Source organism: Xylaria bambusicola (genome assembly GCF_022495145.1).
Source record: "Xylaria bambusicola strain CBS 139988 unplaced genomic scaffold F5B22scaffold_10, whole genome shotgun sequence".
In the NCBI taxonomy this organism is placed as follows: Eukaryota; Fungi; Ascomycota; class Sordariomycetes; order Xylariales; family Xylariaceae; genus Xylaria; species Xylaria bambusicola.
The window spans coordinates 322837-348214 of NW_025953563.1; the positions used below are offsets into that span (position 1 = coordinate 322837).

Below are 25378 nucleotides of genomic sequence, written 5' to 3' on the forward strand. Positions count from 1 at the left end.
CTTGTCTTGTCGTACACCACTTCCCTCGTACTATGTAGGCTGAGCTGTATTTCATGACCGCCTTTTCGGTAGCGTACTCCCTTGCCTTGCTGCCTTGCTTTTGATTGCTTGCTCGCGTGGTCCTTACTCGCACGCTTTGCAAACTCCGACTCGAATCTGACTCGAATCTGACTGACAGATGCAACCATCGCTATAAGACCACTATAAGACGGCTACAAGACGTCTTCTCCCGGCTTTCCTTGTCCGCGCGTATTTCCCATTCATATCATATTGTTTTTCATCCTTGTCATGAGCGAAACCGTCCATAGTGAGACAAGGACAACACCACCGAGATGATGTCTGCACAGCTACAGCACCCATCTAATCCGACACCACCCACCGCCGACCCTCAGGCTTCGGCTGTTCCCGAGTCGCATGGCTCGTCAAGAGGCACAACTATTGCGCCCCTAGTCAACCGCGCCGCACAAAGTATAAGCCCTTACGTACGGGCCCGAGCAAGCAGTCCAGTAGCCTGGCAGCTTCTGGATGATGAAGCCGTGAACCGTGCCAAGTCAGAGAACAAGCTCATCTTTCTCAGCATAGGTTTCCTTGCATCTCATCGTAAGTTGCCTACGAATTCTACTCTTCTCAGCCTTGAAAAAACAGATGTCTTTACTGACACTAGCTTTCCAGACTGTCATCTAGCTCATCTCGAATCCTTTTCCGACTCTACTCTTGCTGCACTTCTCAATGAGGAGTTCATACCAGTCCTCATCGACCGCGAAGAGCACCCCAACTATGACTACATATATATGAACTACAATGAGTCACTCAATAGTGTTGGAGGTTGGCCTTTGAATGTATTCCTTACCCCAGACCTTGAGCCAGTCTTCAGTGGCACGTACTGGGCGCCACCCGGTGCCACAGGCAATAGTGCGTCCAGCTCGGACGAGACCGAGGGGGCAAGTAGGCCGTTGGATTGGCTTACCGTCGTTAGAAAAGTGCATTCATCTTGGAAGGATGAGGAGCAGCGCGTTCGTGAAGAGGCTAAGCGGAACTGTGTCGACCTAGCACAGGTTTTGAGTGAAGGAATGTTTGACCATCTATCAGATATCGGGTCGGCACAGAGGGACACTTCTGTTGCTGATTACACCCAGGATTTAGAAGGCGAGCTTGATTTAGAACAAATCGAGGAGGCTTTCGCCCGGATCACTCGAACTTTCGATTACCCGTTTGGCGGGTTCGGCCAGCAGGACAAATTTCTTACGCCGTCAAAACTATCGCTTATGCTTAGAGCCACCCATTTTCCAGCCGAGGTGCAAGATGTGGCTGGTCCAAAAGACTGCACTTTTATTAGTGACTCGGCTCTTCATACATTGCGCCGCATCGTCCATGGTGCTGTACATGACCATGTTGGTGGGGGCTTTCACCGTCACTCAGTCACGAGAGATTGGTCCTTACCGACCTTTGAGAAAATGCTCATCGACAATGCCCTTCTCTTGGGTGTGTTCTTGGACGCATGGCTTCTGTCTCTGTCGGGTGGAGATCCCGACGAAGAACTCGCCCAAACAGCGAAAGAATTGGCCGATTACATCACAGGCAAAACCATGATGGCACCTGGAGGCGGCTTTTTTACAAGTGAATCGGCTGGCTCTTCTAATAAGAGAGGAGATGCGGCTATGCGTAACGGTGCCTTCTACCTGTGGACAAGAAAGGAATTTGATACAGCCGTAGGCGACGACATCGAGGCTGAGATTGCTGCGGCATACTGGGACGTTCAATCCGACGGAAACGTCGATCCAGTGCACGACCCTCTAGATGAATTTCTTAATCAAAACGTTTTGCGGATTGCTAAGACACATGCAAGGCTCAGCAAGCAGATAGGTGTGTCAGTCGATGAAGTGAAGCGGCGCATCGCATCTGCTCGAGAGAAACTAAGAGCACACCGCGAAAAAGAGCGTGCCCGCCCAGTCGTCGATACAAAAATTGTAACATCTTACAACGGCATGGCTATTGTCGCTTTAGCCCGAGCTAGTACTGTTTTACGCGACCATGATCCTGAGAGTGCCACTAAATATCTGACAGCTGCGGAAAACGCAGCCCGCTTTATCAAAACAAATATGTGGAATAGTAGTCAAAGGACACTCCGTCGGGTATACTGCGATGGCCATTTAGGCACCCGTGGTTTTGCGGAAGATTATGCTTACCTGATTGAAGGACTCCTTGAGCTGTACGAGGTCACAGCAAATGAGTCCTGGCTCGAATGGGCTGATGAACTACAATCAGCGCAGATAGCCCAATTTTACGATGACGCGCCATCAACATCGACAAATACACATGTGAGATGTGGGGGCTTCTACTCAACTGCTCACGGTGCACCCCACACGATCCTTCGAGTGAAAGAGGGTATAGACGGTTCGCAACCTTCTGTAAATTCGGTCTCTGTGTCCAATCTATTCAGACTTGGAGCTTTGCTAAACGATAAAAAGTATACTTACCTAGCAAAGGCAAGTGTCAATGCTTTCAGCGTGGAGATCTTGGAGCACCCGAATCTGTTCCCGGGCTTGCTTTGTGGTATCATACCGTGGCGATTAGGAGGCCGACACTGGGTCTCTGTGGGCGAAGACAACACAGCCAACTCACTCTTCCATAAAGCCCCTCGAGCAGCACTATCAACGCTGCGGTATCACAACCCGCAAAATACCGGTTCTTGGCTCGGATCGCGAGATCCAAGCCTAAAGTTACAAGAAACAGGAATCTATACACAAGATAGTGAAACCCCGAACGCGTATCGGAAAATCAATGCCAACGATACACCATGGACCCAGAAGCCAGCCACAACTGTGAAAATAGTTGCTACTAGGCCCGGCGATGCTATCCCGCCATCCGCAAGCTCTACTTATTGAGATTCTTGAGATATATAAATTAGGCAGTGGCATTAGAACGTGTATTAACATCCGATTGGGAGGCATATCACATCTAATTTCGGGCATGACTAATGGATAGGGATAGAAATAAGGGAGAACGGAATGTGGCATGTACTCTCGCTTCCGCGCATTAGAACAAATGACATCAATCATCTAGCATGTCGGTTGAAATACACTATTAAACTTCTACTTCGAATATCTAAACATGGGATCATCACTAAGGGCGGTGACATCTTGGATATTAGTCTTTGCGGCTCTCATTTGTTTCCTTTGTGATATAAGGAACTGAGAGTGTCAATTCTTTCAAACATATTTGGGTTTTTGTTTTTTTGTTTTTCAATAATACTAGCACGTATGACTAATCTCGACCTGAGAAGCCGAGAAAAGGCGGGTAGACGGCGGAAAAGATTTCAAAGTTCAAGCAAGATATACTAATACTAATACATATCTGAAGGTATTTGTTTTTCAAGATACAAGATTGGAATAACAAGGGGAAAAGAAAAGATGAGAAAAAAGAAGTGTGCAAACGAGTGTTGACGTGACGAAAGTTACTTGGACGGTTTTACATGAATGGGGGGAGGGGTGTCGGCGGGACATTGGAATACAACGACCCTTCCTCATTCGTAGAACGCGCGAGATACAGAGGGATGGATGGATGGAAAGAAGAAGAAGCGAATATCAGCCCCGCTTCCGCATAGTCGTCGTCGTCGTCGCAAACGTTGTCGCAGGAGGTGGTACCGGCGGCAGCGATAGAGGCGGGTGGACGACGGCAGACGGGTCGATGGCGACCTGGTCGAGCCCGACGGTGTTCCCGGGCGCGCTCCCGAGCTCGTAGCTGAACATGAGCTGCAGGAGGCGATCGCCCGCCTCGTAGTCCACGAGGACATGGGTCCATCCCCCGTCCGCGGACGGGGTTACCGTCACGCCCTTCCTGACTCCCCCGCTTCCTGGAAGAGGAGTCGGCGTGGGGATGGAAAGAGAGGTGGAATTCGTAGTGATGTTCGTCGCGTCGCCGCCGGGCCCGTAGTTCAGCGCGCTGACGACGAGGAGGAGCCGGTCGTTCGCGGAGAGGACCAGGCGCGCGGCGTTGCGCTCCGCGAAACGCACGTAGAACCCGATCCGGAGCACGGCGCCCGGACGGCTGAAGACGAGGTCGGACCGCAGACGGAGGTTCTCGCGGAGGTCTTGGGTCTGTGGGTTCGCGGCCATGCGGACTTCGAAGGCCGTGCAGGACCCGTTGGCGCCGCCGGAGGAGGAGGTGCGGCCTGGGGGGAAAGAGGAGGAGGATATCAGGGCGTAGTCTGTGCTGAAGAGGTCGACTAGGTCTAGACTCCACGGCGATAAGCCCGTCTCGAAGTCTCCGTTGTCGAGGATCCCTGTGTCTACGGGCGTCGAAGTGCATGATGGGCCTAGGGTCGGATAGCCGACGCTTGTCAAGTCCGTTGGGGATGTGGATGTCGGCATCGTGTTGTTTGGTGATGGGGTGGTCGTCCATGGGATCGGGGTGGGTGTGGATTCTGGCGGGGGGGAGTGGCTGTTTGCTCCTGGACCTGTGGATGAGGGGAATACTGATGATGAGGAGGAAGTCAATGGTGGTGATGAAGATGCTGTGCTACTTGTACCATTACTGCCGCTACTGCTGCTCGTCTCTGTCCCGCTTCCGTCTGATTTTGAGTTTGACGGTGATGGAGCTGAGCCAGTTATGGTAGCCGACCACGATGATGATCCGCTGCCCGTCACCACCCAACTGGCCATCGAACTCAGCGTCGTAGTAGAATTGGGAAACGTCGTCCATGACAAGTTAGTTTGCGTTGTGCTCGAAGTGATATTCGTTCCCGTTTCAGAGGCAGAGCTTGTCCAACTAGAGATAACCCCGGTAGATGTGCTGTTAGAACTAGTCATGGTTGATATCGATGCGGTGCTCACGCCTGATGATACTGAACCACCGGTAGAAGGCATCGCTGTTCCTATACCCGAGCTTGGTTGCCAGCTTATTGGCGTTGGGGCGCTTGAAGCAGAAACAGAAGCAGATCCAAGGCTTGACGAAGGGATACTTGTCTCCCTCCATGATGAATCTCTGGAAGTAGTGACTGTTCCGGACTCTAAATTAGAACTAGATATTACAGTCGATGAACTGCCGGTAATAGGCGATGCCGTGTTCATCGTAGTTGTGTTCCAAGGAGTACCTGGTGTCCCGCTGGATGTTGCAGTCACGGTGCTTGAGTTCCATAAGCTCGTTGAACTCACTGTGCCGCCGCTTGTCAGCGACATATCGCTGCTTGTGGCGCTTCCATTAACTGAGCTAGAAATCATAGTTATCGTGGAAGTTACAGTAGGCCTGTTTGTGTCCGTACTAGTCACGGTTCTGAAAGTCCACGAGTTTGAAGACGTATCAGTCCCACTTGCTGGTTCTGTGCTCATTGTAGTACTTCCGCTCGGACCTGGACGACCCCCTTGGGGCATGGTAGTAGACAAGGTCTCTGTGGTTTCTGTACCGGCACTGCCTGACGAACCACCAGTACTAAAAGTACTCGCGGTGCTTGAGATCATAGGGACAGTGCTGCTACCAGTCGGAGTGGTTGAGTTAGACCAGGTATCACTTCCACTGCTAGATGCCCCAGTCAGCGTCGATACTGCTGACCTGGTCTCACTTCCTAAAGACCACGAGAAAGTACTAGATATGATGGAAGTTGAAGTGCCTGGTACCGTCCAGCTTAGGGCAGTCGAGGTCATAATCATATTAGACGATCCATCTGAAGAGGGACCACCCGATCCGCTTATGGTAGGTATGCCAGAGCCTGACAGGCCCGACGATACCACTGTAGATGTATTGCCACTAGTCACTGAAGGAGTTGCTGGAGTCGTACCCAGTGTCGTGGTTGAATCTCTCCATGAAGGCGTACCAGACGACAAAGAAACGTTTTGAAGAGTACTTGTCACAAACACGATCGAAGTTGGGCTGACTAGGACCGTGCTGCTACCTGAAATAGTAGTAATAGGTGTTGAGATATTAGATAGCATGCCAGTACTGCTGACCGTAGATCCAGCATTGGAGTTGGAAGACGTAGGCCACGACTGAGATCCGCCAGAGGAGTTCATCAACGTCGTAAAGCTGCTGCTCGGGGAGGTGAGAGTATATTCGGGATACGACGATACCCCTACGTAAGACGGGGAAGATGAACAATCTGACTCCGAAGCCGAAGCAACCGTAGGCGACGGGCAGTCCACGGCACACCGGCAGGCCGCCATATAAGCCGACTTATTGGTGCCGCATGCCGTCGTGGCCTGTGCCGGGTAATTTGTGGCTCCGTATGCGCCTACAGTCGAGCAGTATCCGATAGCTTTTTCCAGGGCGGTGGTATTTTCACATGGGAACAAGGCATTGTAACAGCTTGGACGAAGACAAGACGTCAGCGACACACCATACACATAGCTCAGAAAAGAATTCAAGTCAGAAGACATACCTGGTATCAACTCCGCTACACTGAGCCGTCACACCAACAGAGAAGGCGAGGAGCCAAATTAAGCACCAGCTTTTCAGTCCAGGCGGTAATAACCCATACATGGTCACCAACAAGCGTTGAATGTAACAACAGAAAGGTATGCAAAAACGAATGAATTATAAAGGTCCCCTAATAGGGACGGATATAGCGAGTGACCGGTTTACACTGGACCACAATGAACGATAGCGACAACTCTGAACATTACAGGATACCGATGGTCTGTCTTGCTACTTATATCCGGCCAATATCATATGAATCAACGCGATGCTACCGTTGTCACATCTCTTTGCCGTGAATCAAATCAATATCCCAGTAATCCAAATTGTGAATCAGTCAGATATCAATTCAACGGCAAGCTCCCATGATACATACGATATGAGTAAGTTTGAAGTTACGTACGACCATTGGCTCAATCATCAAACAATATCCAGGTATGTTTCATGCCGATGATAATTGAAATACGTGAATCCACCGTCTGAGTCTCACACTCGCCTATTCCAATTACTAGCTTGATCGGAGACATTATGTACATGCCCGATACCCAACAATAACCGCAAATGCGCCATTCATCCAGGTCCAGTCTACCCATCCCTCAAGAAAATCAACCGTAAATACCAGTAAATTACGTTCCCACCAAGGAGTGCTCTACACCGTCCCGATAACCATGTCCTGTCTAAGTTGGGGTATTCGTTGCCCTAAGCTTTCCTACATGATCGTTTTATATCCGTCACACCCACCACCCGTGATCCCGCCGATCGGTGAATCAGCTGAGCTCGGAAGGAGATGCATATCTTTGATCCTTCATCTCAGTCTGTTATTTCATTGAATTTCTGACTGCGACTCAGTTGGGCTGTTACACGGTTAGTGTGATACGCAAATAAGAGAAAAAGGGGGAGGGGGCTGTTTGCTGCCCGTTAAAGCTCATACGCAACTCAGGAAACAAGCCTGGGATATTCGGCATGGAAGTACTATAGAAATCCTCTGATTTTTTTTTACAGATATGATATGCCTGTGTTAATATTATCTCAGGATCTCGCATTGCGATATTTTGTTCTTCGTCGAAGCCCAGGGCAAATGGTGCGGCGAGTAGGTAGCACGATGATGACATCTCGGTATTAGGACTCTCTACGACCCCGGCACTAAGGCTGAATCATGCCCGAATGTTCCCAGGCCATGAGCAGATCTGCGCTGCGATTCATGATATCATCCAAGTCATTGGGAAAAGAGAGTGCTGGACAGAACTCCTGCATGAATTCTTCATATACTCTCATATGAACACATGTCTGAGGTAATACATGTATGTGTACATATGTAAGCTGAAAAGGACCAGATCCTCCAGGTACGAGGTGATAGGACACCATATATGTGACACTAAAACGGTCGTGCAGCATACGTCAACGTCTCAATGGAATAGTCAGCCAGTCAATACATTCTCTTCATCTTCTTTCTCATCATGGCCACGACGGTCTTATCATAAGTCATCACCCTGAACGAGAAAGGAAAGTCAACTTGGCTAGGTAGATGGAGGCCGTCTCATAGTGAGTAGTTGTCTTGAAACAGTTGATATTGCGTATCACACATTTCTCACCTCAGATAAAACAAAACATCGAAACATAAAGGCAAGTGCACGAAAACTTAATTTTATTATTATATACCTCTATTATCACGCTATCAAGCTAATCTCTCAAGGCCGAGTACCTCTGCCTGTCCATGGTCTTCTATTAAAACCGCCCACTCTCCAGATCCTGGCTCAAGCCCCTAGGTCTCGTCCCAGAGGGAGGCACGCCGTGCTCAGGAGCTGCCCACGTAATATTATTACCTGTCGCACTCCCCGAGCCCGCTCTTCTGCGACGTTCGGCGGCGGCAGAGACAGGGGATAGGCGACGGCGATGATGCTCGTCGCTTCGCTCGCGGCTGTGGAAGCTCGGTCTCATCCATGCCTTATTAGAAGAATCGTATTGGTTGCTGTTCCAGCCCCCTGGACTACTTGTAGGGGGCTGGTAGTAGTCCTCGCGGCGTGATGAGAAAGACGGCTTCGGTATTTCAGCTTTTTCGCGTGTAAAATTTGTCCTAAGCGTTAATAGGTCCGCGTTCGTATGTGCATGCTGTATGTCTTCGTCGTGACGATGCCGTGTGCGGTTTCTCCCGAGACTCGCGAAGCCGTACTTCTCCCCAAACTTCGCTTTAGTTCGTGAGAAGAGTTTAATGACCGTATTAGATATCCCCTGAACCGTGAATGCGAGTGCCACGAGGGGTATGCTGATGGCAAATCCTATGCCGAACAAGTATTTGCTGACATATGGAATGGAAAGGTGTATATTGTTCTCCCATTCTACAAAGTTGATCGCGAAGAAAGATGCGATAAATGATAGCGGGAGGAATATAATTGTCACGATTGTGAATACCATGATAGTTTGACCCTGTTTGGCTGCGATGACCGCTTGGTCGCCAGCGAATCTCGCCTCGAGCGCATTGCTATGTTTCTGCTTCAAGTCGAGCAGGTCGGTAAGGCCGTCATACAATGACCAAGCCTGTCTGTCCATACGGCTGACATCTTTCTGTTTTGCCTCAAGGCCTCGCTTTTGCTCACCAGTGCGACGTTTGATATCCGACACCACGGCATCGGTTGTGCGGCGTGAGCCCTCACCGCGCACTTCATCCGTCACAAACCTTTCGAGGTCGGTAATAGTCTGTAATTGCGACTCAAGGATACCCATAATAATATTAAGCTCATCACGGATATCCTTGATCTCGGCGAGCAGAGAGGTTTCGACACCAATGTCGAGCAATGCGTCGAGAAACTGATCCGCGCTATCTTTTCCCAGATGCTCGTAGCCAATGTTAAGAGCCGATCGGCTCGTATGGTGCCGTAACCATTGCGCTGACTGCTCCGAGGCGCGATTGAAGCGACTAAAAAGCCGGCTTTCGCGGTCCGTAACTACTCCTATGGAGTTTTCGAACATGTCCAGAAACTGATAATTCTGGTCATCAAGGCGGCTACGGTCAAACATCCCAGAGCATCGACTAGTAATCAACATGGCGAGGTCGAAGACGGATTGAATTGGCGGTCGAGTTTTCGCATTCGTTTCCTCAATAATCCCATCTAATACGTTCAATGGGTCGTTTTTAGGCTGCTCCCAACGCTGGGGGAAACACGTAATGACGAGATCTAAGGATTGTAAGTTGACGGTAATTACAGAAAATGGCGGGTGCAACTCAATACCTTTCCCAAGAACCCAGAGCCATAGTTGATCGACCATGAACACTTTCGCCTCGATTCCATATCTATTACAAAAGCGATACACAACTCTATAAGGATCTGATTGTTAGTGATTGCTATGACGAGGCCCAAAACTAGTCTCAGGAATGTGCCTGGGAATAGCTCTGGAGTTAACATCTGAAGGATAGGATATGGCCACATACTGATCTGTATCTCGAGCCGAAGTATCAATTCCATGATAAAAAAATTGATCAAGAGTTCTGCGCGGATGTAAAGGGGGAGTATGATTCAAGTATGCCTCAATAAGTAAACTATCTTTGTTAGGAGAGTCGGGGCATGGTTTCTTGTCGTGTACGCGATTTATAGCGTCGCTCATCTCTCGGCGCCTCTTGTCTGTTTCATAGTGTAAAAAGGGCATCTACATGAAATTAGTATGTTTTGTTAATGATCCGGCAGACAACTTACAAAGAGTACTATTTTTCCATGTGAGGCCGCATGACGCTACAAAAAGCTACCAGTTAGAAATTACCGCCCACCAATCGAAAGGATGATCGCGAAAATAGAGGTTCAAAGGGGAAGCAGATGTGTTGAGGTTAAATCCTTCGTTAACATGGGCTGATAGAACGCACTGGAGTATCCCAAGGGAGGGACAACGAAAGCTTCCCACTTCCGTTGCTCGCCAAGCTGTCCTGCCTCTGAGGAGGATTTCCAGGTGGTCCTTTGGCTCGCTTGTGTTTCTTCGGGTGACGCTCAGCGATCTGCTCAGATTTACTTTTCTTTTTGGCATCGGATTTCAGTACAGAATCGTCTTGGGTGTCTGATGAATTCCTGGATATGAGGGGTGTTCCATCTTGCGATGACTTGATACTAATTTCCGATGGATCTTCAGTCAGAGTAGTTAATGATTTCTCCTCCTTCTTGTCCGGCACATCTCTTCGTGGAGATGGTATTCGATGGCAAAAAGGGCGCATGAAGTGAGCATGCGCGAAAGGTCCCTTGCAACAACAATCCAGGTTAGTAACCGTCTATCTGAGAGTAGGCTTTTAGTGCTTCGAATGCAGCACAGTTGTGAAACATATCGAGGCTGGAAATTAAGCCAGCAGTTAAACAAATGTAGATACTGAAGATATGGAAGGAAACAACCAAAGTATTACATACTCTATGCTCCTGGTCAAAACACTTTTCTAGTGCCTTAAAGGATTCAATATCTCGATGTCCAGCTTCTATAAAAGATTTGGCCAAAAGAGTCTGACAATGCGTTAGAACACACGATTCACGAAGGCCCAGGGGGGCCAACTTACTTCAACCCACGCAATCTATGAGCAGAGGTTAGCCAACGCCTACTTTAAATAATAAGAAGGGATCACAATATACATTATTAGCAGGGAGATGAATCCATCTAAAGTCAGGTTTGTAGTGTAGATTCTTGGTCAATGTGGAGACCCGCGGCTTATCCAGTTCGTCGTTCCAGCCGTACAACAAGTCATAAACGGAGTACTTAGATACAAGCTGTTTCTTCTCGAACTGCCCAAAGTCCACGACTGTCGCCTCGAAAGCCCTGCAAGCGCTTTCTTCAAGAGCAGACAGCCGGTTCGCTGTCCGGGCAGGTGACAGGAGCTGGACAATCCCAGAGTGATGCTTCTCAGCAGCGCACAACATTGGCGTACGGTCAAATCCATCTTTCTTGCCAGTATTTACATCAGGTCGTGTCAGGAGAAGTTTGACAATATCTTCAGACCCGTTGAATGCAGCCCAACTAGCGATATAAGATCAGCAACACGAAACAACATGCGGAGATTAGAGGCATAGCTGGACATGGACATACTGGAGTGGTGTCATTCCATTAGATAGCTCAGCATTCACTCTGGCTGTAGTTTGGAGTAATAAAGCGACAACGGATAGATGTCCGCTCTGAGCGGCGTTATGGAGAGGCGTCCAACCTCCATCGCTCGTAGCTTCAGGGTTAGCGTTGTGCTGAAGCAGTAACTTCACCATCTCGTCACGGTTCTCGTCGTCGTTGCTCTCAGCTGACAGGTGTAGCGCGGTGCGCCCGCGATTGTTCGCCGCTGAAACGTTCGCCTTATTCTCTAGCAGAAACCTCGCCAGCTCAATGTTACTATTCGTGGCGGCCCACAACAGCGGCGTCCGACCGATGTGATCGCGGACCTCCAAATCGGCACCGAGTCGGAGTAGCAGCCGCAAGGTCTCGATTGTCCATTTAGCCTTGGGTTTCTTCTCAGACGCAAGGTATAGGAGAGGAGATCTGCCCTCCTTGTCTTTTGCGTTAACGTCGGCGCGACCGCCGGCTAAAGTCTCTACAACCTTATTATGGCCCTTGATCGCAGCAATGAACAATGCCGTCTGGCCTGACCGGTTACGGGCGTTTGGGTCGGCATGGTGGGCAAGGAGTTCGGAGACGACGTTGACGTTGCCAGTTTCGGCGGCTTTCACGAGCGCAGGGACCTCAGTGTCTTGCTTGGGATTCACATCGGCGCCATGTTCGATAAGCAGGCGGACAATGGAGAGCTTGCCGCGAGCAGCAACTTTCTGCAGTGCCTGGCGTAGCGCATCGAGGTCGGTAGACGAAACCCATGAGGGCTCTTCGGCAAGGATGTCTCGAACTCGGGCTTCGTTGGCTTGAGCTGATGCAGCGATGATTCGTAAGTGGCGCGGGTCTGGCTGACTGCTCGCAACGCTGGCCTGCGAAGCCATTCCTCAATCGACAGCAGAAGTAGCAGCGGCAGCGAAGAAGAAGTATGTTGACAGCTGCAGTGGGTAGTCTAAGTGGTCGGATCAAGCGCGTCGCGAGCGGCTATAACTGGAGCGCCATGATTTAGCTGAGTGCTCGGGGTCTGTCGCAGCTTCAAGTATTTATATATCATATCGTACTTCGCGCCATCCAATTGAGAAAATGTGCGCTTCCCTTTTGTATAGCCTGGTTCGTTATTCACGTTTGTTGATTTGTTGACCTGTCTAGCGGTCAAGTCCATGGAGCAAGGGAGGAGCACAGAAATTAAGTAGCTTGCGGCAAGGGATAGCAGCGCTTGTTACCAAGGCCATGTCACGGGGGTCGCACACCACATTCATTCGACAACGACATTCTGTCATATTTCTGACGAAGACTTGCATCAATTGGCCACTGCCTTACTGCCTACCATACTGCCATGCAACAAGACTATACCATGTTGGAGAAAAGGTTGGTAGTACAGATCTAGATCGATTGGCGAGTATTATGTAGGCTGGAGGCGTGGGACCAACTTGAAAATACACCTTCTGATAATGGTTTACATCAATGTGCTAATAATTATTATCCGCTTGCTCACCATTTGTTGATACAAGTTATGTCGCATACTGTGATTAATTCTCGCCGCGAAGTTCCCGATAATAGATGAGTTTCCTTGATTACTCTAATGATATAAACAACAGGGTAGGTAAGGAGGTGGAGGTCTATTGTGGGATGTTTGTAAATCAGTTTTATGTCATGGTATATCCTTTCCAAGTCCGACGCCCTCTCTTCCTCCAATCACCAAATATTATAGTACTCTCTAAGTATGTAGGTCGCATGGTACTCTCCCTTAAAACCAGATTGAAGCCGTGACATCGTAGATAAGTCGTTTATAGGTACCGTTTTGCACACAAAATGCCGGTTGTCCTCTTCTTTGCTGTATACAATCCTTACTCACACCTTTTATACAACTTGCAGCTGGGGGAATCTGTGCTCCCTGTTTCGGCGTACGTGCCTCGACTGCTTCTTGTCCTCTTTTTGCTTCTCGGCCTCTTGTACATGCATCGCAGCGAGCTCTGCCTTCATTCTATCCATCTCGGCCTGCTCTGCTGACATGGTGGCGTTGTCCATGGCTTGCATTTGTTCAAAGTGAGCAAAGTAGGCGTCGTCCTTGCGTTCCTCATCACCATCGTCGAGGATGCCCATAACCGGCTCGGGGGACTGTAGAAAGCCCCTAGCATCAGCCTCGACGATCGCCTCGAACATCTTGGTAGCCATCATCTCATAACCAGCTGTACCAGGGTGCATGCCATCCTCGGCAATATTCCCGTCCTGAACACCGTCGGGACCTTGAAGCTCGGCCAGAACAACGGGTTTGCCTTCCGCTTGATAGATCTTGGCGAGCCTTCGAATTTGAGGGTTGACCTTCCAGACTTCTTCTCTGCCATTGAAGCGCTTGTCCCAAGTAGGAAGAATTGTAGACATGATGATGGTGGAGCGTGGAGAGGCTGATAAACAGTATTGGACTAAAGCATCGTATCGCTTGTAAAAGTTGTCGATGTCTATGTGTTGGAAGCAGTCGTTTGAGCCAGCATTGAGTAGGAACAAGTTGGGTTTCCTCGAGGGCACAGCCTCTTTGGCATGGGCGTGGATTCTGTGGGTGGGCACACCGGGATACGCTTCAATATCGTTGTCGGTCATGTTGCCGAGGCGCTGGGACCCTACAAAGTTGACAGGGTTACCGATCTTGACGAGTTTCTCTCGCAGAGGCCGACGGAAGCCGTTGTTGTCGATGCCCTTTTCGGGGCTATCACCGCGGGTAGTCGAGGCACCCAGGGCCATGATACGCAGCGGCATGCCGTCAGCCAAGGGTAGCTCGTAGCCAGGGCGTTTGAAAGGCTTGCTCTTCCAGTACTTTGTGGTACCGTGGCCGATCGATGTGTTGGAGCTGTTACTCGATACATATATGATACCACCGCCACCGAACTGGCCACCTGAGTGCCCATCGCCCGTCACATAGCTAACGCCGTTTTTGAATCCATTTCCTATTGACTGAGACCATTCGCTATCGCTAACGGTGCCGGTGAAAAACAGCCCTGTTCCGTGGCGTCAACGACATCATCGCGGGTGACAATGGAAGCGAAAGCGCCGAACTTACCGATAAGTACTAGTGGCACAAATAGAAACACGAGAAGTCGCTTCCTTGCCATGACTACGGACATGATGTTCGTGGTCGTCTCCTGTAACTGCCTCGGAAACGAGGTGGGAAACGCGGGTAACTTGTCCATCTTGCCAACAGTGCGATACTAAGATATAGGTACTGATACTGGTTCTAAAGGGTTCGAGGATGGTGACGAATATGGAACAAGGATTACGTATGCGCTGATTGTACAACTAAGGTGTATATAAAGGAATGACTGCGGGTGAATTGGAGAAGAGAAAAGCGCAAAAGGCGTCGCCTATCGCGAGGACAATAAGCAACGGTGGAATTAACGAACGACAGCAGGTGAAGATGAAGAAAAGAAGAATGGACAGGCGACGGTAAATAGGCAGTCCCCCTTTCGCTCCTGGGCATCCTAGGCGTCCTAGTGCGTTCCGGGCTGAGGCAGACCGGAAGCTGCCAAGCATCGCCAAGACGAAGAGGCGAGTGTTTCGGCGGGTTCAATTGGAGGTGTCGGCCATGCAGTGGGGTGCCAGTGGGCTTCGCTGGAGGTAGATCGGCAAGGTCATGTCCACCACGCCGCTCCTTCGAGTGCTAAAGGAAGAATGGCTAGGCTGTAGCGCGAGATAAGAACAGGGGGGGAGGGTAGTAAGTAGACAGTCGACAGTCTTGGTTGGGACAGAGGAGAGGAGAGAAAAAGAGAACCTTGAGGCTGTTGAATGTCGTCGAGGGTATGTAGGCCAGGATGTTCCAGGAGAATGCCAGGAGAATGCCGAGTTGAGGAGGAGGAAGAAGATGAAGATGAAGATGATGATGATGATGATGATGATGATGAGCTAAGCACGCTGGCAATGTACGGAGTCGAGAGAGGACGTGTACTCTACATAGTAGTAATAAATACAATAAATACTAGACGGCGCCGTCGGCAGGTCTAATAATCAGGGGAGGTTAACGGGACGCTACCTCGGACTATGGGCTGCTCGCGGTTCCCCGGATCCAGTGCTTGGGTGCGTGCTATCAAGAATACCTAGCCAGATACTGGATCAGATACTGGATCAGATACTGGATGAGGTACCTACTATGTAGATAGTCCCGGCGCCTTACAGCGAGTGCAGTCAACCGTTCCATTGTACTATCAAACCTAGGTACTTCGTACTACCCTGAATCTGTACTACATACTTACTATAGGTAGTACATGGCTAAAAGACTTGAGTAGAGACCACGAACGTTGCAGACTCTTTGAAAAAAGCACAGCATGCGATGGCCATAATTCTTTACATGTCTCGCATACAAAGACAAAAGAAAAAGAAGGTTGTTCTTGTTGGGTTTGGCCTGACATTGACAGGCAGGCATAAATGCCAAGACCGCAGGACTGCCAGACTGACTGCCTGACTGCAGTTAGGCGACAGGTGATGTGCTGCAAGTCTACATCTTCTTTCTTTACTTACTTCGTAACAATGTGCCGACTTCCGATGTTCATCGACATTCGCCAAGTCTGTTTGTCTCGAGCCGACGCTCGTGCCGTTGGCTGTGTCGCCAATGCAAATGCAGAGAGTGGATGAGATGAGGTGGCAGGTTGCGCAGAACCCGCAACACAACGTCATAGCCGTGGCCCTCTGATCCCTGGATGTTCTCTTCCGGCGGTTACCAGCGTCTTGGTAATGGGCACAACACGACGGCCCGTGATGGGCTCCCTTGATGGGCTCCCTTGAAGAACCGAGAACCCTGCTGTGCGCAACCACTTCAAGACATATCTGACCTTCTCGTATTCTGATGAGTACTGATAAATATCAACCCTTGATGTTCTGCAATTCGCGATACCGAGCATATGCATTATAGTATGTATGAAATATATGGCATGGTAGCAGCTTAAATCGTTCGCAGCCCCATTGCATATTGCGCCGGCATCTCGCGCTCTTTTGCGCCGATATGCCATACTTACAAACAAAGCGGTTCCTAAAGTTATCGCACGCATGCCTCTCTGATATGATGTTGCCATGTCTCCCTGTCCTAAGTATAGGTAGCTTACGCCAGCCCACACCTCAGCTCGAGACAAATGCCGTAGGACTCGTCCTCGGTATTCCGTTTCAGAGTCCTTCCTGGCCAGCATGCCACAGCAGCCGGTGATGTGTCGCCATCGTTTACTCCTTCGATAAACACTGGGAATTAATATATCTATCCTACACCTAAAACGCACCATCGAATGTCACGACTCCAACACACTATGTATAATGTAGGCCCGCAACAGCAAGTGGGCATTTACACGTAGGTAGGTATTCCCGATACTACATACAATATGCTCCCTCAGTCTGGATTCGAAGCACAGCCTGGCTCCTATTGGCTTAGCCACCAGCCCTAAATTTAGTATCACGGTTCAAGAAGAACGAACCGTTTTTTTTTGTTTTTTTTTTGGGAAAGAAACAACCACGTTAGAGGTTTAGGTTAAAAGATGGAATTTCAGCTAATAGACGTAGAGAGAGGAAGACGTTCGGAAAGACAGTTAATGCTGAGGTGTTTTATTGCAGCTGATCAGGCAAGGCGCTGACGCCTACACAGAGCTGGACATTGCGACTTTACAAGGGAGTAGCCATCCCTCTTAGATGACGCCAAATAAGGATTTCGATCCCAATTCATATCCTTAGGACTATCCATTCAAGCCACTGTCACAGAAAAATATAGTCTCCTTCTACGATAAGTTAAGACGTGATGATCCCGCTTACATGATGTTACAGATATACATAAGTTGATAAGCTACATACATCATCACATCATTCATTCATTCAGTCATTCACATATTCACAAACCCCCCACTACATTGAACTCGACCCAACGACCAGACTTTAGAACTCCCATGTCGCAGCAAATAGGGATTTGCACAGATGAATACGAGACCGTGTCTGTCTACATACATACCTAGATAGGGTCCTGCCTCAAGGACGAATGGTACGCCGCGAAGGGCATACACTACTCTCCTTCCTGAGTAAGACCTAGTTTCGTGATCGCCAGGACAAAATACGACCAGGTGGGTAGATGATAATCATGAGACAGGCACGCTTACCTCGAATAAGCGTGATGTTCCAAGGCAAAATCCATCCACCCTACCCAGCATGTCTACTGTAAGTAAGGTGGGAGCCTGGTGGGAGAGAGTGATGGTAGTCGCTCGCCCCTATCTTGAATATGTATAGGTACTATCAATAGGATTCATAAAAAAAATTGAAAAAAAAGAAGCCGAATCGTAACATCGAAGACATCCATAACGCCAATTAACACACGGCATATAACTACATGAAATCTAATAATCAATCCTCCCCCCAACTACCAAAAGCCCCGAATTACCCACCATGAACCAATCAATCACCTAACTAACCACCGCCAGCGTATAGTAAAGAGCACCAGTCCCATCATACAGTACCCAAGTAACAACCAGACATCCCAACAAAGAAATACCATACCCACGCCGAACAAAGAGCAATCCGCTGTACTACTTATATAATAATACACATACCTACTTATATCCAACCCATTCAGCGAATCACAAAATACTATGTCCGCGCACCCTTTGTTCCTTGATAGAACCTAAATACCCAAAAGCGTCCTGCGCGTAGGGTGAAGCAGTAGATAGGTAGTATATCCCACAAGCTATCTAGGTAGTTAGACTAAATGCATACCTACTAGGAAAGAAAATCGAAGCCCAATATTATGTGATAAGAGCAAGTCTACTGCGATCGAATCGTAGCACCAGACTCAGATCTTCATTGACAAGGGTGGTATACGAGTTCCACTCACGAGTTTTCTTTGTTGTTTATAGTCTCATTATGCTTAATTGATTAGTATCCATGAATAATTCATTTAGTCAAGAACAATTGTCATAAAGCGCAGGTCACATTCTCGATCGTCACAATTGGAAACGTCAAAGGGCGGTCAAATCTCCTCGATTTGCATAATGCAGAGATAACACGGTATACACTACCATATGAATGACACAACGCCTTGTCATGGAGAATAGAACGAGCTTAGATACAGGAAGTGGAAAGTCCAAAATTGATTGTCTTTAACCCCAAAGCAGGAGCCAGACTTAATAGATGCACCGCAACCTTAACGGGAGGTGGTACTTCAAGAAGTTTGACCCAAGTGCCAGAAGTGATGCAGATGGTATTGCTAAGTCTGGCGACGAAGTGAAAAATATATATGCTGGCATGCTTGGTCGGTTCGGTACCAAACACGCTAGATGCTGGTTTCATCGCAAGCGTAGAATCGTCATCGTGAGCCATTGACGTGGTCTAGCATCTATACTTATTTGCATAAACACGATGCACATGTTACAGCCATCGCCTAGAATAAACCCTCGAGTTCGGTCCTCATATACACATGCCATGCATGATAGACGGGCCTTTGCGTGCAAAGCAAAGCGCCATCTCGGTGCGAACTGTCGACTTAGACGACAACTGAAGCATCACCCTTGGGCTTGTTGATGTTCTTGCCATAAGCACCACCAATGTTGCCTTGAGACGTGTTAGCAATAAGATCGACGTGCAACGTGATACAAACATACCTGGGGGAGAGTAGTTGCAGACTGTGAACCAGGAGTCCAAGTTGCTGTAAGCCGTACCACGAGGGCAGAACTGAGCATGGCAGCCGACGCTGGTGGTACCAGCCCAAACGACTTGGCTCAAGTGACCCCAAGCCTCGAAGTTGGTCATGTCGGGAGTGGGCTGTCCGTAGTAGGAGGGTAGGAAGCTGTTAAATTCACCATCGTACCACATGTTGGTGGTGGCCATCTTGACGGCACCAGCAGCGCCCAGCTCTTCGGCGCCAGAGCTCACACCCCACAAGGCAATGTTCTGACCATAGCCACCGCCACCTTGGCTCCTATTCACACATTATTAGCAAGTCATACCTGACAGAGATGATCGGTCCAACGTACATATCATGAGCGAATTTGCAAGTCGCAGCAGTGTTGGCAGCATATCCGGCAATCTCTGCGTTCCAGGTAACCTCAGGAGAAGAGTGGTTAGATCGGTGGATGTTGTGGTGGTAGACCGCCACGGATTCAAACGAGTCGCCCTCCGTTGAACCCGAGTCACTGGCTTGGGCCGGGGTATCGACGACAGTTGAAGGCTTGGCAGTGGTAGTCGGCTCTGGCTCCTTGGTCTCTTCAGGAGTTACAGTAACATAAACAACAGGCACTGAGGTGGTGGTGGGCTCAGCCTTCGTCGTCTCAACGACAGTAGTTTCAGGCTCCTCAACGGGTGTCTCTTCTTTGGTGGGGTGAGGATGAGGCCGGTACTTGTGATGGTTCGTGGGCTCAGGAGCATTTCCGGTAACGGTGACAGTGTAGTATTCCACAACGACCTCGGTCTCTAGCACGCGCTTGTCAAGCGGGTTGGCCAAAGCCAGTGCCGCACCAGCAGTTGCAAGGAAGATTGAGGACTTCATATTTCCGACTTGACAAAATTTCGTAATGAACTGTGAAACTAATTAGATAAAATGGTCCAAAATATATTTAATATATGAATGATCATGAGAATTGAATTGTAATGAACGTGCTGGGTTATCGCATATTGGTTGTTCTATGCCATCTGATGTTTACAAGTAAACACTACTCGTGGGCGATATCGATATGGGATGAAGAACGACTTGTAGCTCTGGAGCCCATTGTACATATCGTGGGGCAAAATTCCTGTACAAAATCTCGACTTGAAATTGAAAGATAATGCGAGTCTTTATTCGACTGCTTGGTTTACCGAGGTCAAGGGAGCCAACCTTGTCTGCTTCGGAGTACAAGGGGAGAAGGGACAATAGCTAAGATTAAGGGACCAGACCACCTCGGGTGTCATGTTTTACTAACCTTTGTTTGAAGTTGACTTGAAATTCAAGAATACAGAGATTGACAAGTACAAAGGCAAGTAAGTAGTTTACAGGAACCTAATTGCCCGTATTGAAACAGAAGACCGAGACGACTGGTTGGTGAGGTGAGACAAATTCGGAACGCTGACTAGAGCGAGTTTCGATGATGAAGCAGCTGGGTCAAGAACGACTGGCGTCCGGTAGTGAAGATAATGGCAATGATGAATGTTACAAGGAGGGAAAGAGTGTCGACCCAAATCAATTGCGTCGGACGGCCACAACGAGATGGGCTGGTCGAAGAGGGCGAAGTTCGAGACCGGAGTCAGAAAAGGAGTGTAAATGCGCCGGAGGCAGACAAGAAAGAGTGTGGTGGTAAGCCGGAAAGGACTGACGGATCTGACGAACAAGCGCTCTGATATATCGACCAAACCTGAGGTAAGGGATGGGGAAGAGAAGCAGAGGGGAAAGAAGGTGGAAATAGAAGGAGTTGAAGTAGTAAAGCGAGTGTGGTGTGGAAACACACGATGTACCCCAGCTGCCGTGATGTTTGCCAGTGGAAGTAGTTCAAGCAATCAAAGGCGGTAGGGAGGTACCTGGCTACCTAGGTACATGATACCGGGAGAGTACATTACTACACGACCCGCTGAAAGAGCGGCTACACTGGGTCTGACTGCCCCAGGTGGCTTGAATGAGTGACCTGAGTGACTGAGTGAGTGACCCGGCGAGCGATCAAATGAATCGTAAGGGGAAGGACCGTTGCTGTTAGTGGTGACAAACATGAATTCGTTTCGAGGGCCGGGCCAGATGGCGCCTGAAGATGCTGACTTGACTTGACGGGCACAGTGGGTATGCGCCGGGGTATCCCTGACAACCCACCATTCAGCCAAGCAGCCACTTGGTGGTAATTACAGAGATGTGCGACTAAAAGCACGGTCAGCCACGGTCCGACACGGTCAATTAAGTAATTCCCTGATGTGTGTTGTGCGGCACCAACTCCTCCTGACCGCCCACACCAGCGTCACACCTCCACGATTCATTCATGACCAGGTTTTTGTGGACGGCCAGATACGGCCTAGGTAGGTATGTATTCTGTGCTAGGTGCTTGGCTCCTGGCTTGGACAGAGGAGATGATGTAGGCACTTGACAATTGCATGTCCCGATGCCACAGCATTCGATATAGTACTGTATCTTGTATTCCCAAGAATGAGATCTGGTTTCAAGTGACATCTAAACCAACAGGTTGGATAGAGATATCCGTATCAGAAAGAAGCACCTTCTATACTGCGTGACTTGGTACCATACCAATGAAGCACAGTAATCTAAATACGAGGCGGCCGAGTGACACTTGACGGCATCCATCGTGACATAGGTTGGTGACCTTGACAGCTTACTTAGGTACTTACTTACATAGGTGCAGACAAACAGATAGGTACCGGATACCAGGCGTGATTACAACTCTGCGCCTCTCGAGTCGCTACCCGCTTACCTAGGCAGTTTAAAGTCAGCTACGCACTGAGCAACTCATCTGGTAGGTGTCTCAGGCAGAATTATGATTAGAGCCGGTGAAAAAGAGAGGAATGACATCACGGGGCGGGCGTGACAACTAGCTGGACACGGCCAGGAGTTGCTTTTCCCTATGTATGCAGATCACTCAGTTCCGTACCAAGATCACGGTTGGTTCTAAATGAGGGTCTACACTGGCGCCATAGATTGGTAAACTTGTTCGATAACATCATCATCGCAACCTAAGTACTGTCTGTTAGTGTAGTTGGATAAATGCACGTTCCAGTTTGGAGCTTGGAACCATGACATTGAACATTTACTACCCGACTACCTACTACGGTATGTACCTGCGTATCTGCTGCGTACACGTGCGCAAGCGTTGCTTGAAAAATCCAACGTAATGGTCGATCATAACCGATCATAACATGCCCATGATGAAAAGATTTCCCTTGCATCCTAATGACGGGTAGTAGCAGGTAGATCCATCTGATGGGCGCGCGCCATAACAAGTCTACACAAGTATTCCGTACATATATATACACAAATATAGATGTGTGGGTGATAAGCACTTATCTTCCGAGAACTTTTAAGTACAGTAGGCGGCGTTCGTCTGATCTTTTCTCATGTCAATCAGTCAATTCCTGACCCCTTCCCGCATTGTCTGACCCTGTTTTCTGTCCGTCCTGTGCCTGTCTTTGCAGCCAGACCGTGGATTTAAGGAAGGTCGATCTCGGCAGGATTAGTGTGTTTCAGCCCCTGCTAGCGCCATGGTACCTTGCAGATTTGTTTCCCTCTGCTCATCTGTCACCCAGTCCTGTAAGTAGGTACCCGATCCACGCCCACAAGCGCGGGGCTACAGAGCAAAACCTGTGCTCGTGATAGGCTGTAGCTTTGCCTCTATCCACCTGCTGAAGGCAGTGCCGTTAGCGGGTACTCTGCAGGTAAGGTACAGTACCTGTAGTAGAATACCAAGACAGAAGGAAGAACCATGACAACCCCTTTCCAGGGCAATACTTTATTTTTAAGTGTATTTCAATGCACGCAATCTTAGAAAGTCTGCACTACTTGACTCCAGCCAAAGTACATTTGGTTCTGCGAAGAGATAGATAGTAGTTAAGTAGATGTGAACAGATGATCATTGCATACATGCTTAGTATACTGCCTATGTACTACGCAGCGTCTAGATGCTGGTTCAATGATTCAGGAAATGGTACTTCACACATACATGTACTTGCTGTAGAAAAGGGTCAAAAAGGATCTACTTATAGTAGATACCTAAGTACTACTAAGAGGAAAAAGAGAAGTGGGGACAGCAAAGATGTGGCGGAAGTAGGCTTTTCTTGAAACGACCATAATTTCGGCCGCGGCTACCCCTTGCGGGGTTTGACTATTGATGGAAGGTGCCGGTCTGTTCTCTGTCTGCTCTCTGCTCTCTGCTCTCTGTCCTCGCCCAGAGCTCGCCTTAGGTAACTGGAACTCATCGAGCCAACGGCGTCAACGTGCTTCCCGCCGCGACAGCCACGCCGGTCACCACACCGGCCCTCTGACCGGCCACAATGGACGAACAGATTTCACCTGCAACCCTGTATTAGCCACTCTTTTGCCTGGTCTCAGCACAGATCTACACGTTTTCATGTACGAACGAAGCCAGTGTAACAAGTTACAGCCTCCGTGAAAATCATGACCAAACCACAGCCAGTAAGAAGGGCGAGGAAGGGCTACCAACTCTCCCCTAACTTATTGTAGGTCTAGATATCTAAACAAGTGGGTTTAGGTTGACGTACAAGTGCAAGGTCTGCAAGCCGTCGGTATCCATGCTTCAGCCCAGCCATTCATGTATCTTTACCCTGGGGAAGATCGATCTCAGTCTAGATCGTTCTATCATCCCGATTTTTTTGCTCAATTGCTCATAACCATGAAAGTGTTGAGGGTAGGTAGGTATCTACACCTGTACTCCCTACTGATCCCAAGGTTAAGGTAACTTTCAACGGACACCCCCAATCATCTCCACTAGTTTTCAGCACTCCTACACTACACGACTTTTCTACGCCATCATAAATGAGCCTCATATAAAACAACGCTACCGTATAATATGAACTGACGACCCGCGAGGTAGGACTCGGGAGAAGCTAGCCAAGCGTCCTCGGAGCATCCTAGCGAACGAATGATAGATGACCAGCGAGGTGCGCGCCGCCGCCCTCGCCGTGCACAGGTATGTACTATACTAGTATCAATTCAGCTGTGTGATTCCCGATGACACGACTATGGTTCTTTTCCGAGTCTGCTGTGCCTCAATCGCTTGTTGATTTTTTATATTAGCCAAGGGACCGCTGCGCCAGTGCGACAGATCATGTTCCTGCGTCGGATTCTCATCCCACTGGACATCTACCTTCTTATAGTGTATATGCCTAGTGGTAACGGCTCATGCGGAAATTTAAATGTGATGTGAGCATCCAGGGGGTTGTTTCAGCAATTCTTGGGTTCAAATGTGTCCGCTTGCTTTAAGTATGCGCAGTCGTAAACTGGCTTATTGCGTCGTCTCATGGCCCGTCAGATGTATTTGACAATTGGAAGCATTGATCCTTCTTGTTGACCTCGCCACGTCAATGATTCAACCCAAGAAGTAGCGGCTTCACCAAAACAAGAGACATCCAGACACCAACCACACCACACTACACAACTAGCAAAATATGCCCAAATAAAGATGCATCAAGGGGTGTAAGCAGTCTGACCTGGCAAGCGCAGGGCCCAGCCGGAGATTGCCCGCATAATCCCAGTCTTCCCAAATCCGGGGTCCTGGTCGTACTGCCTTCAACAACATGTTTGACCAGTTTATAAACTCTTCTCGCCTTCTGAAGCTTTCAATGCATATTGGCAATCAACATTAGACGTTATTGGTGGGATACATCAACGACATCCGCCGAAATATCTTCGCTGCATAGGACCGAACACTCGTTTGATAGTTCAAGGATTGCAATCTCTCAAGTTCGATCATCCGCGCTTCGTACCGTGGTCTATCAAAACGCTTTATCCTACCGGACTTGTGCGTTGGAGGCACCAAGGTCTCCCCAGGTTATGTCTAAGACACGAGCTGATAGCTTTGCCCTTGTTGAAGTGCTTGAAACATCAGATTTGTCGCCGGATTTCATAGTATATCATCTATTGTCTGTCTGTCTGAGACAATAACGTGGTAATATCTATCTAACACATCCCTTTGAAAGCAAGACATGTATACTCCGAAATCCCAATAAACTAATTACTAGCCTTACCTTGATCGAAACCAACCTCGCTCCGGGAAGTAATGTGAACAGACATTTCATTACTTCATGAGCCTAGGTAGTATTTATCAAAGTCTTCAATCATGGCTGGCCAGAAGTTCCAGCCATACCACGGGTACTCAGATAAATAATTACCGCCTGTGTACTATGCGATTTATCTGCCCCTCATGTTGTCTTGCCCCCAACTAGTGTATAACCTCCTTATACCAATGCTCTTGAGAAACCTCGGGCATCG

General features: G+C 48.8%; 7 protein-coding genes across 7 annotated transcripts; 2 read left to right on the forward strand and 5 right to left on the reverse strand.

Moving 5' to 3' along the window:
• The first annotated feature begins 194 nt into the window (after positions 1 to 194).
• F5B22DRAFT_35516 (duf255 domain-containing protein) lies at positions 195 to 3235 on the forward strand. Its single transcript, XM_047971001.1, has 2 exons — positions 195 to 600; positions 673 to 3235. The coding sequence occupies exons 1-2, from the start codon at positions 333 to 335 to the stop codon at positions 2883 to 2885; spliced, it is 2481 nt and encodes an 826-aa protein (XP_047833056.1). The 5' UTR covers positions 195 to 332; the 3' UTR covers positions 2886 to 3235.
• Positions 3236 to 3584: 349 nt separating this feature from the next.
• On the reverse strand, positions 3585 to 4370 carry F5B22DRAFT_644284 (uncharacterized protein; the record flags this gene model as incomplete). The annotated part of the gene is made up of 1 exon (XM_047978401.1): positions 3585 to 4370. One exon carries the CDS (start codon positions 4368 to 4370, stop codon positions 3585 to 3587), a length of 786 nt encoding a protein of 261 aa, XP_047833057.1.
• Positions 4371 to 4608: 238 nt separating this feature from the next.
• Positions 4609 to 5832, forward strand: F5B22DRAFT_644285 (uncharacterized protein; the record flags this gene model as incomplete). Its single annotated transcript, XM_047978402.1, has 1 exon — positions 4609 to 5832. The coding sequence occupies one exon, from the start codon at positions 4609 to 4611 to the stop codon at positions 5830 to 5832; it is 1224 nt and encodes a 407-aa protein (XP_047833058.1).
• Positions 5833 to 8029: 2197 nt separating this feature from the next.
• Positions 8030 to 12805, reverse strand: F5B22DRAFT_597324 (uncharacterized protein). The gene is made up of 9 exons (XM_047974297.1): positions 11455 to 12805; positions 11004 to 11385; positions 10931 to 10945; positions 10788 to 10877; positions 10259 to 10624; positions 10095 to 10130; positions 9833 to 10047; positions 9633 to 9718; positions 8030 to 9578 (listed from the first exon to the last, which is right to left on the reverse strand). Exons 1-9 carry the CDS (start codon positions 12339 to 12341, stop codon positions 8131 to 8133), a joined length of 3525 nt encoding a protein of 1174 aa, XP_047833059.1. The 5' UTR covers positions 12342 to 12805; the 3' UTR covers positions 8030 to 8130.
• Positions 12806 to 13317: 512 nt separating this feature from the next.
• On the reverse strand, positions 13318 to 14564 carry F5B22DRAFT_634871 (SGNH hydrolase-type esterase domain-containing protein; the record flags this gene model as incomplete). The annotated part of the gene is made up of 2 exons (XM_047977052.1): positions 13318 to 14450; positions 14513 to 14564. The coding sequence occupies 2 exons, from the start codon at positions 14562 to 14564 to the stop codon at positions 13318 to 13320; spliced, it is 1185 nt and encodes a 394-aa protein (XP_047833060.1).
• A 1410-nt stretch (positions 14565 to 15974) lies between these two features.
• F5B22DRAFT_597328 (uncharacterized protein) lies at positions 15975 to 17229 on the reverse strand. The gene has a single exon (XM_047974298.1). The coding sequence runs from the start codon at positions 16713 to 16715 to the stop codon at positions 16116 to 16118; it is 600 nt and encodes a 199-aa protein (XP_047833061.1). The 5' UTR covers positions 16716 to 17229; the 3' UTR covers positions 15975 to 16115.
• Positions 17230 to 18949: 1720 nt separating this feature from the next.
• On the reverse strand, positions 18950 to 19951 carry F5B22DRAFT_644288 (CAP domain-containing protein; the record flags this gene model as incomplete). Its single annotated transcript, XM_047978403.1, has 3 exons — positions 18950 to 19017; positions 19068 to 19384; positions 19440 to 19951. 3 exons carry the CDS (start codon positions 19949 to 19951, stop codon positions 18950 to 18952), a joined length of 897 nt encoding a protein of 298 aa, XP_047833062.1.
• Positions 19952 to 25378: the final 5427 nt, after the last annotated feature.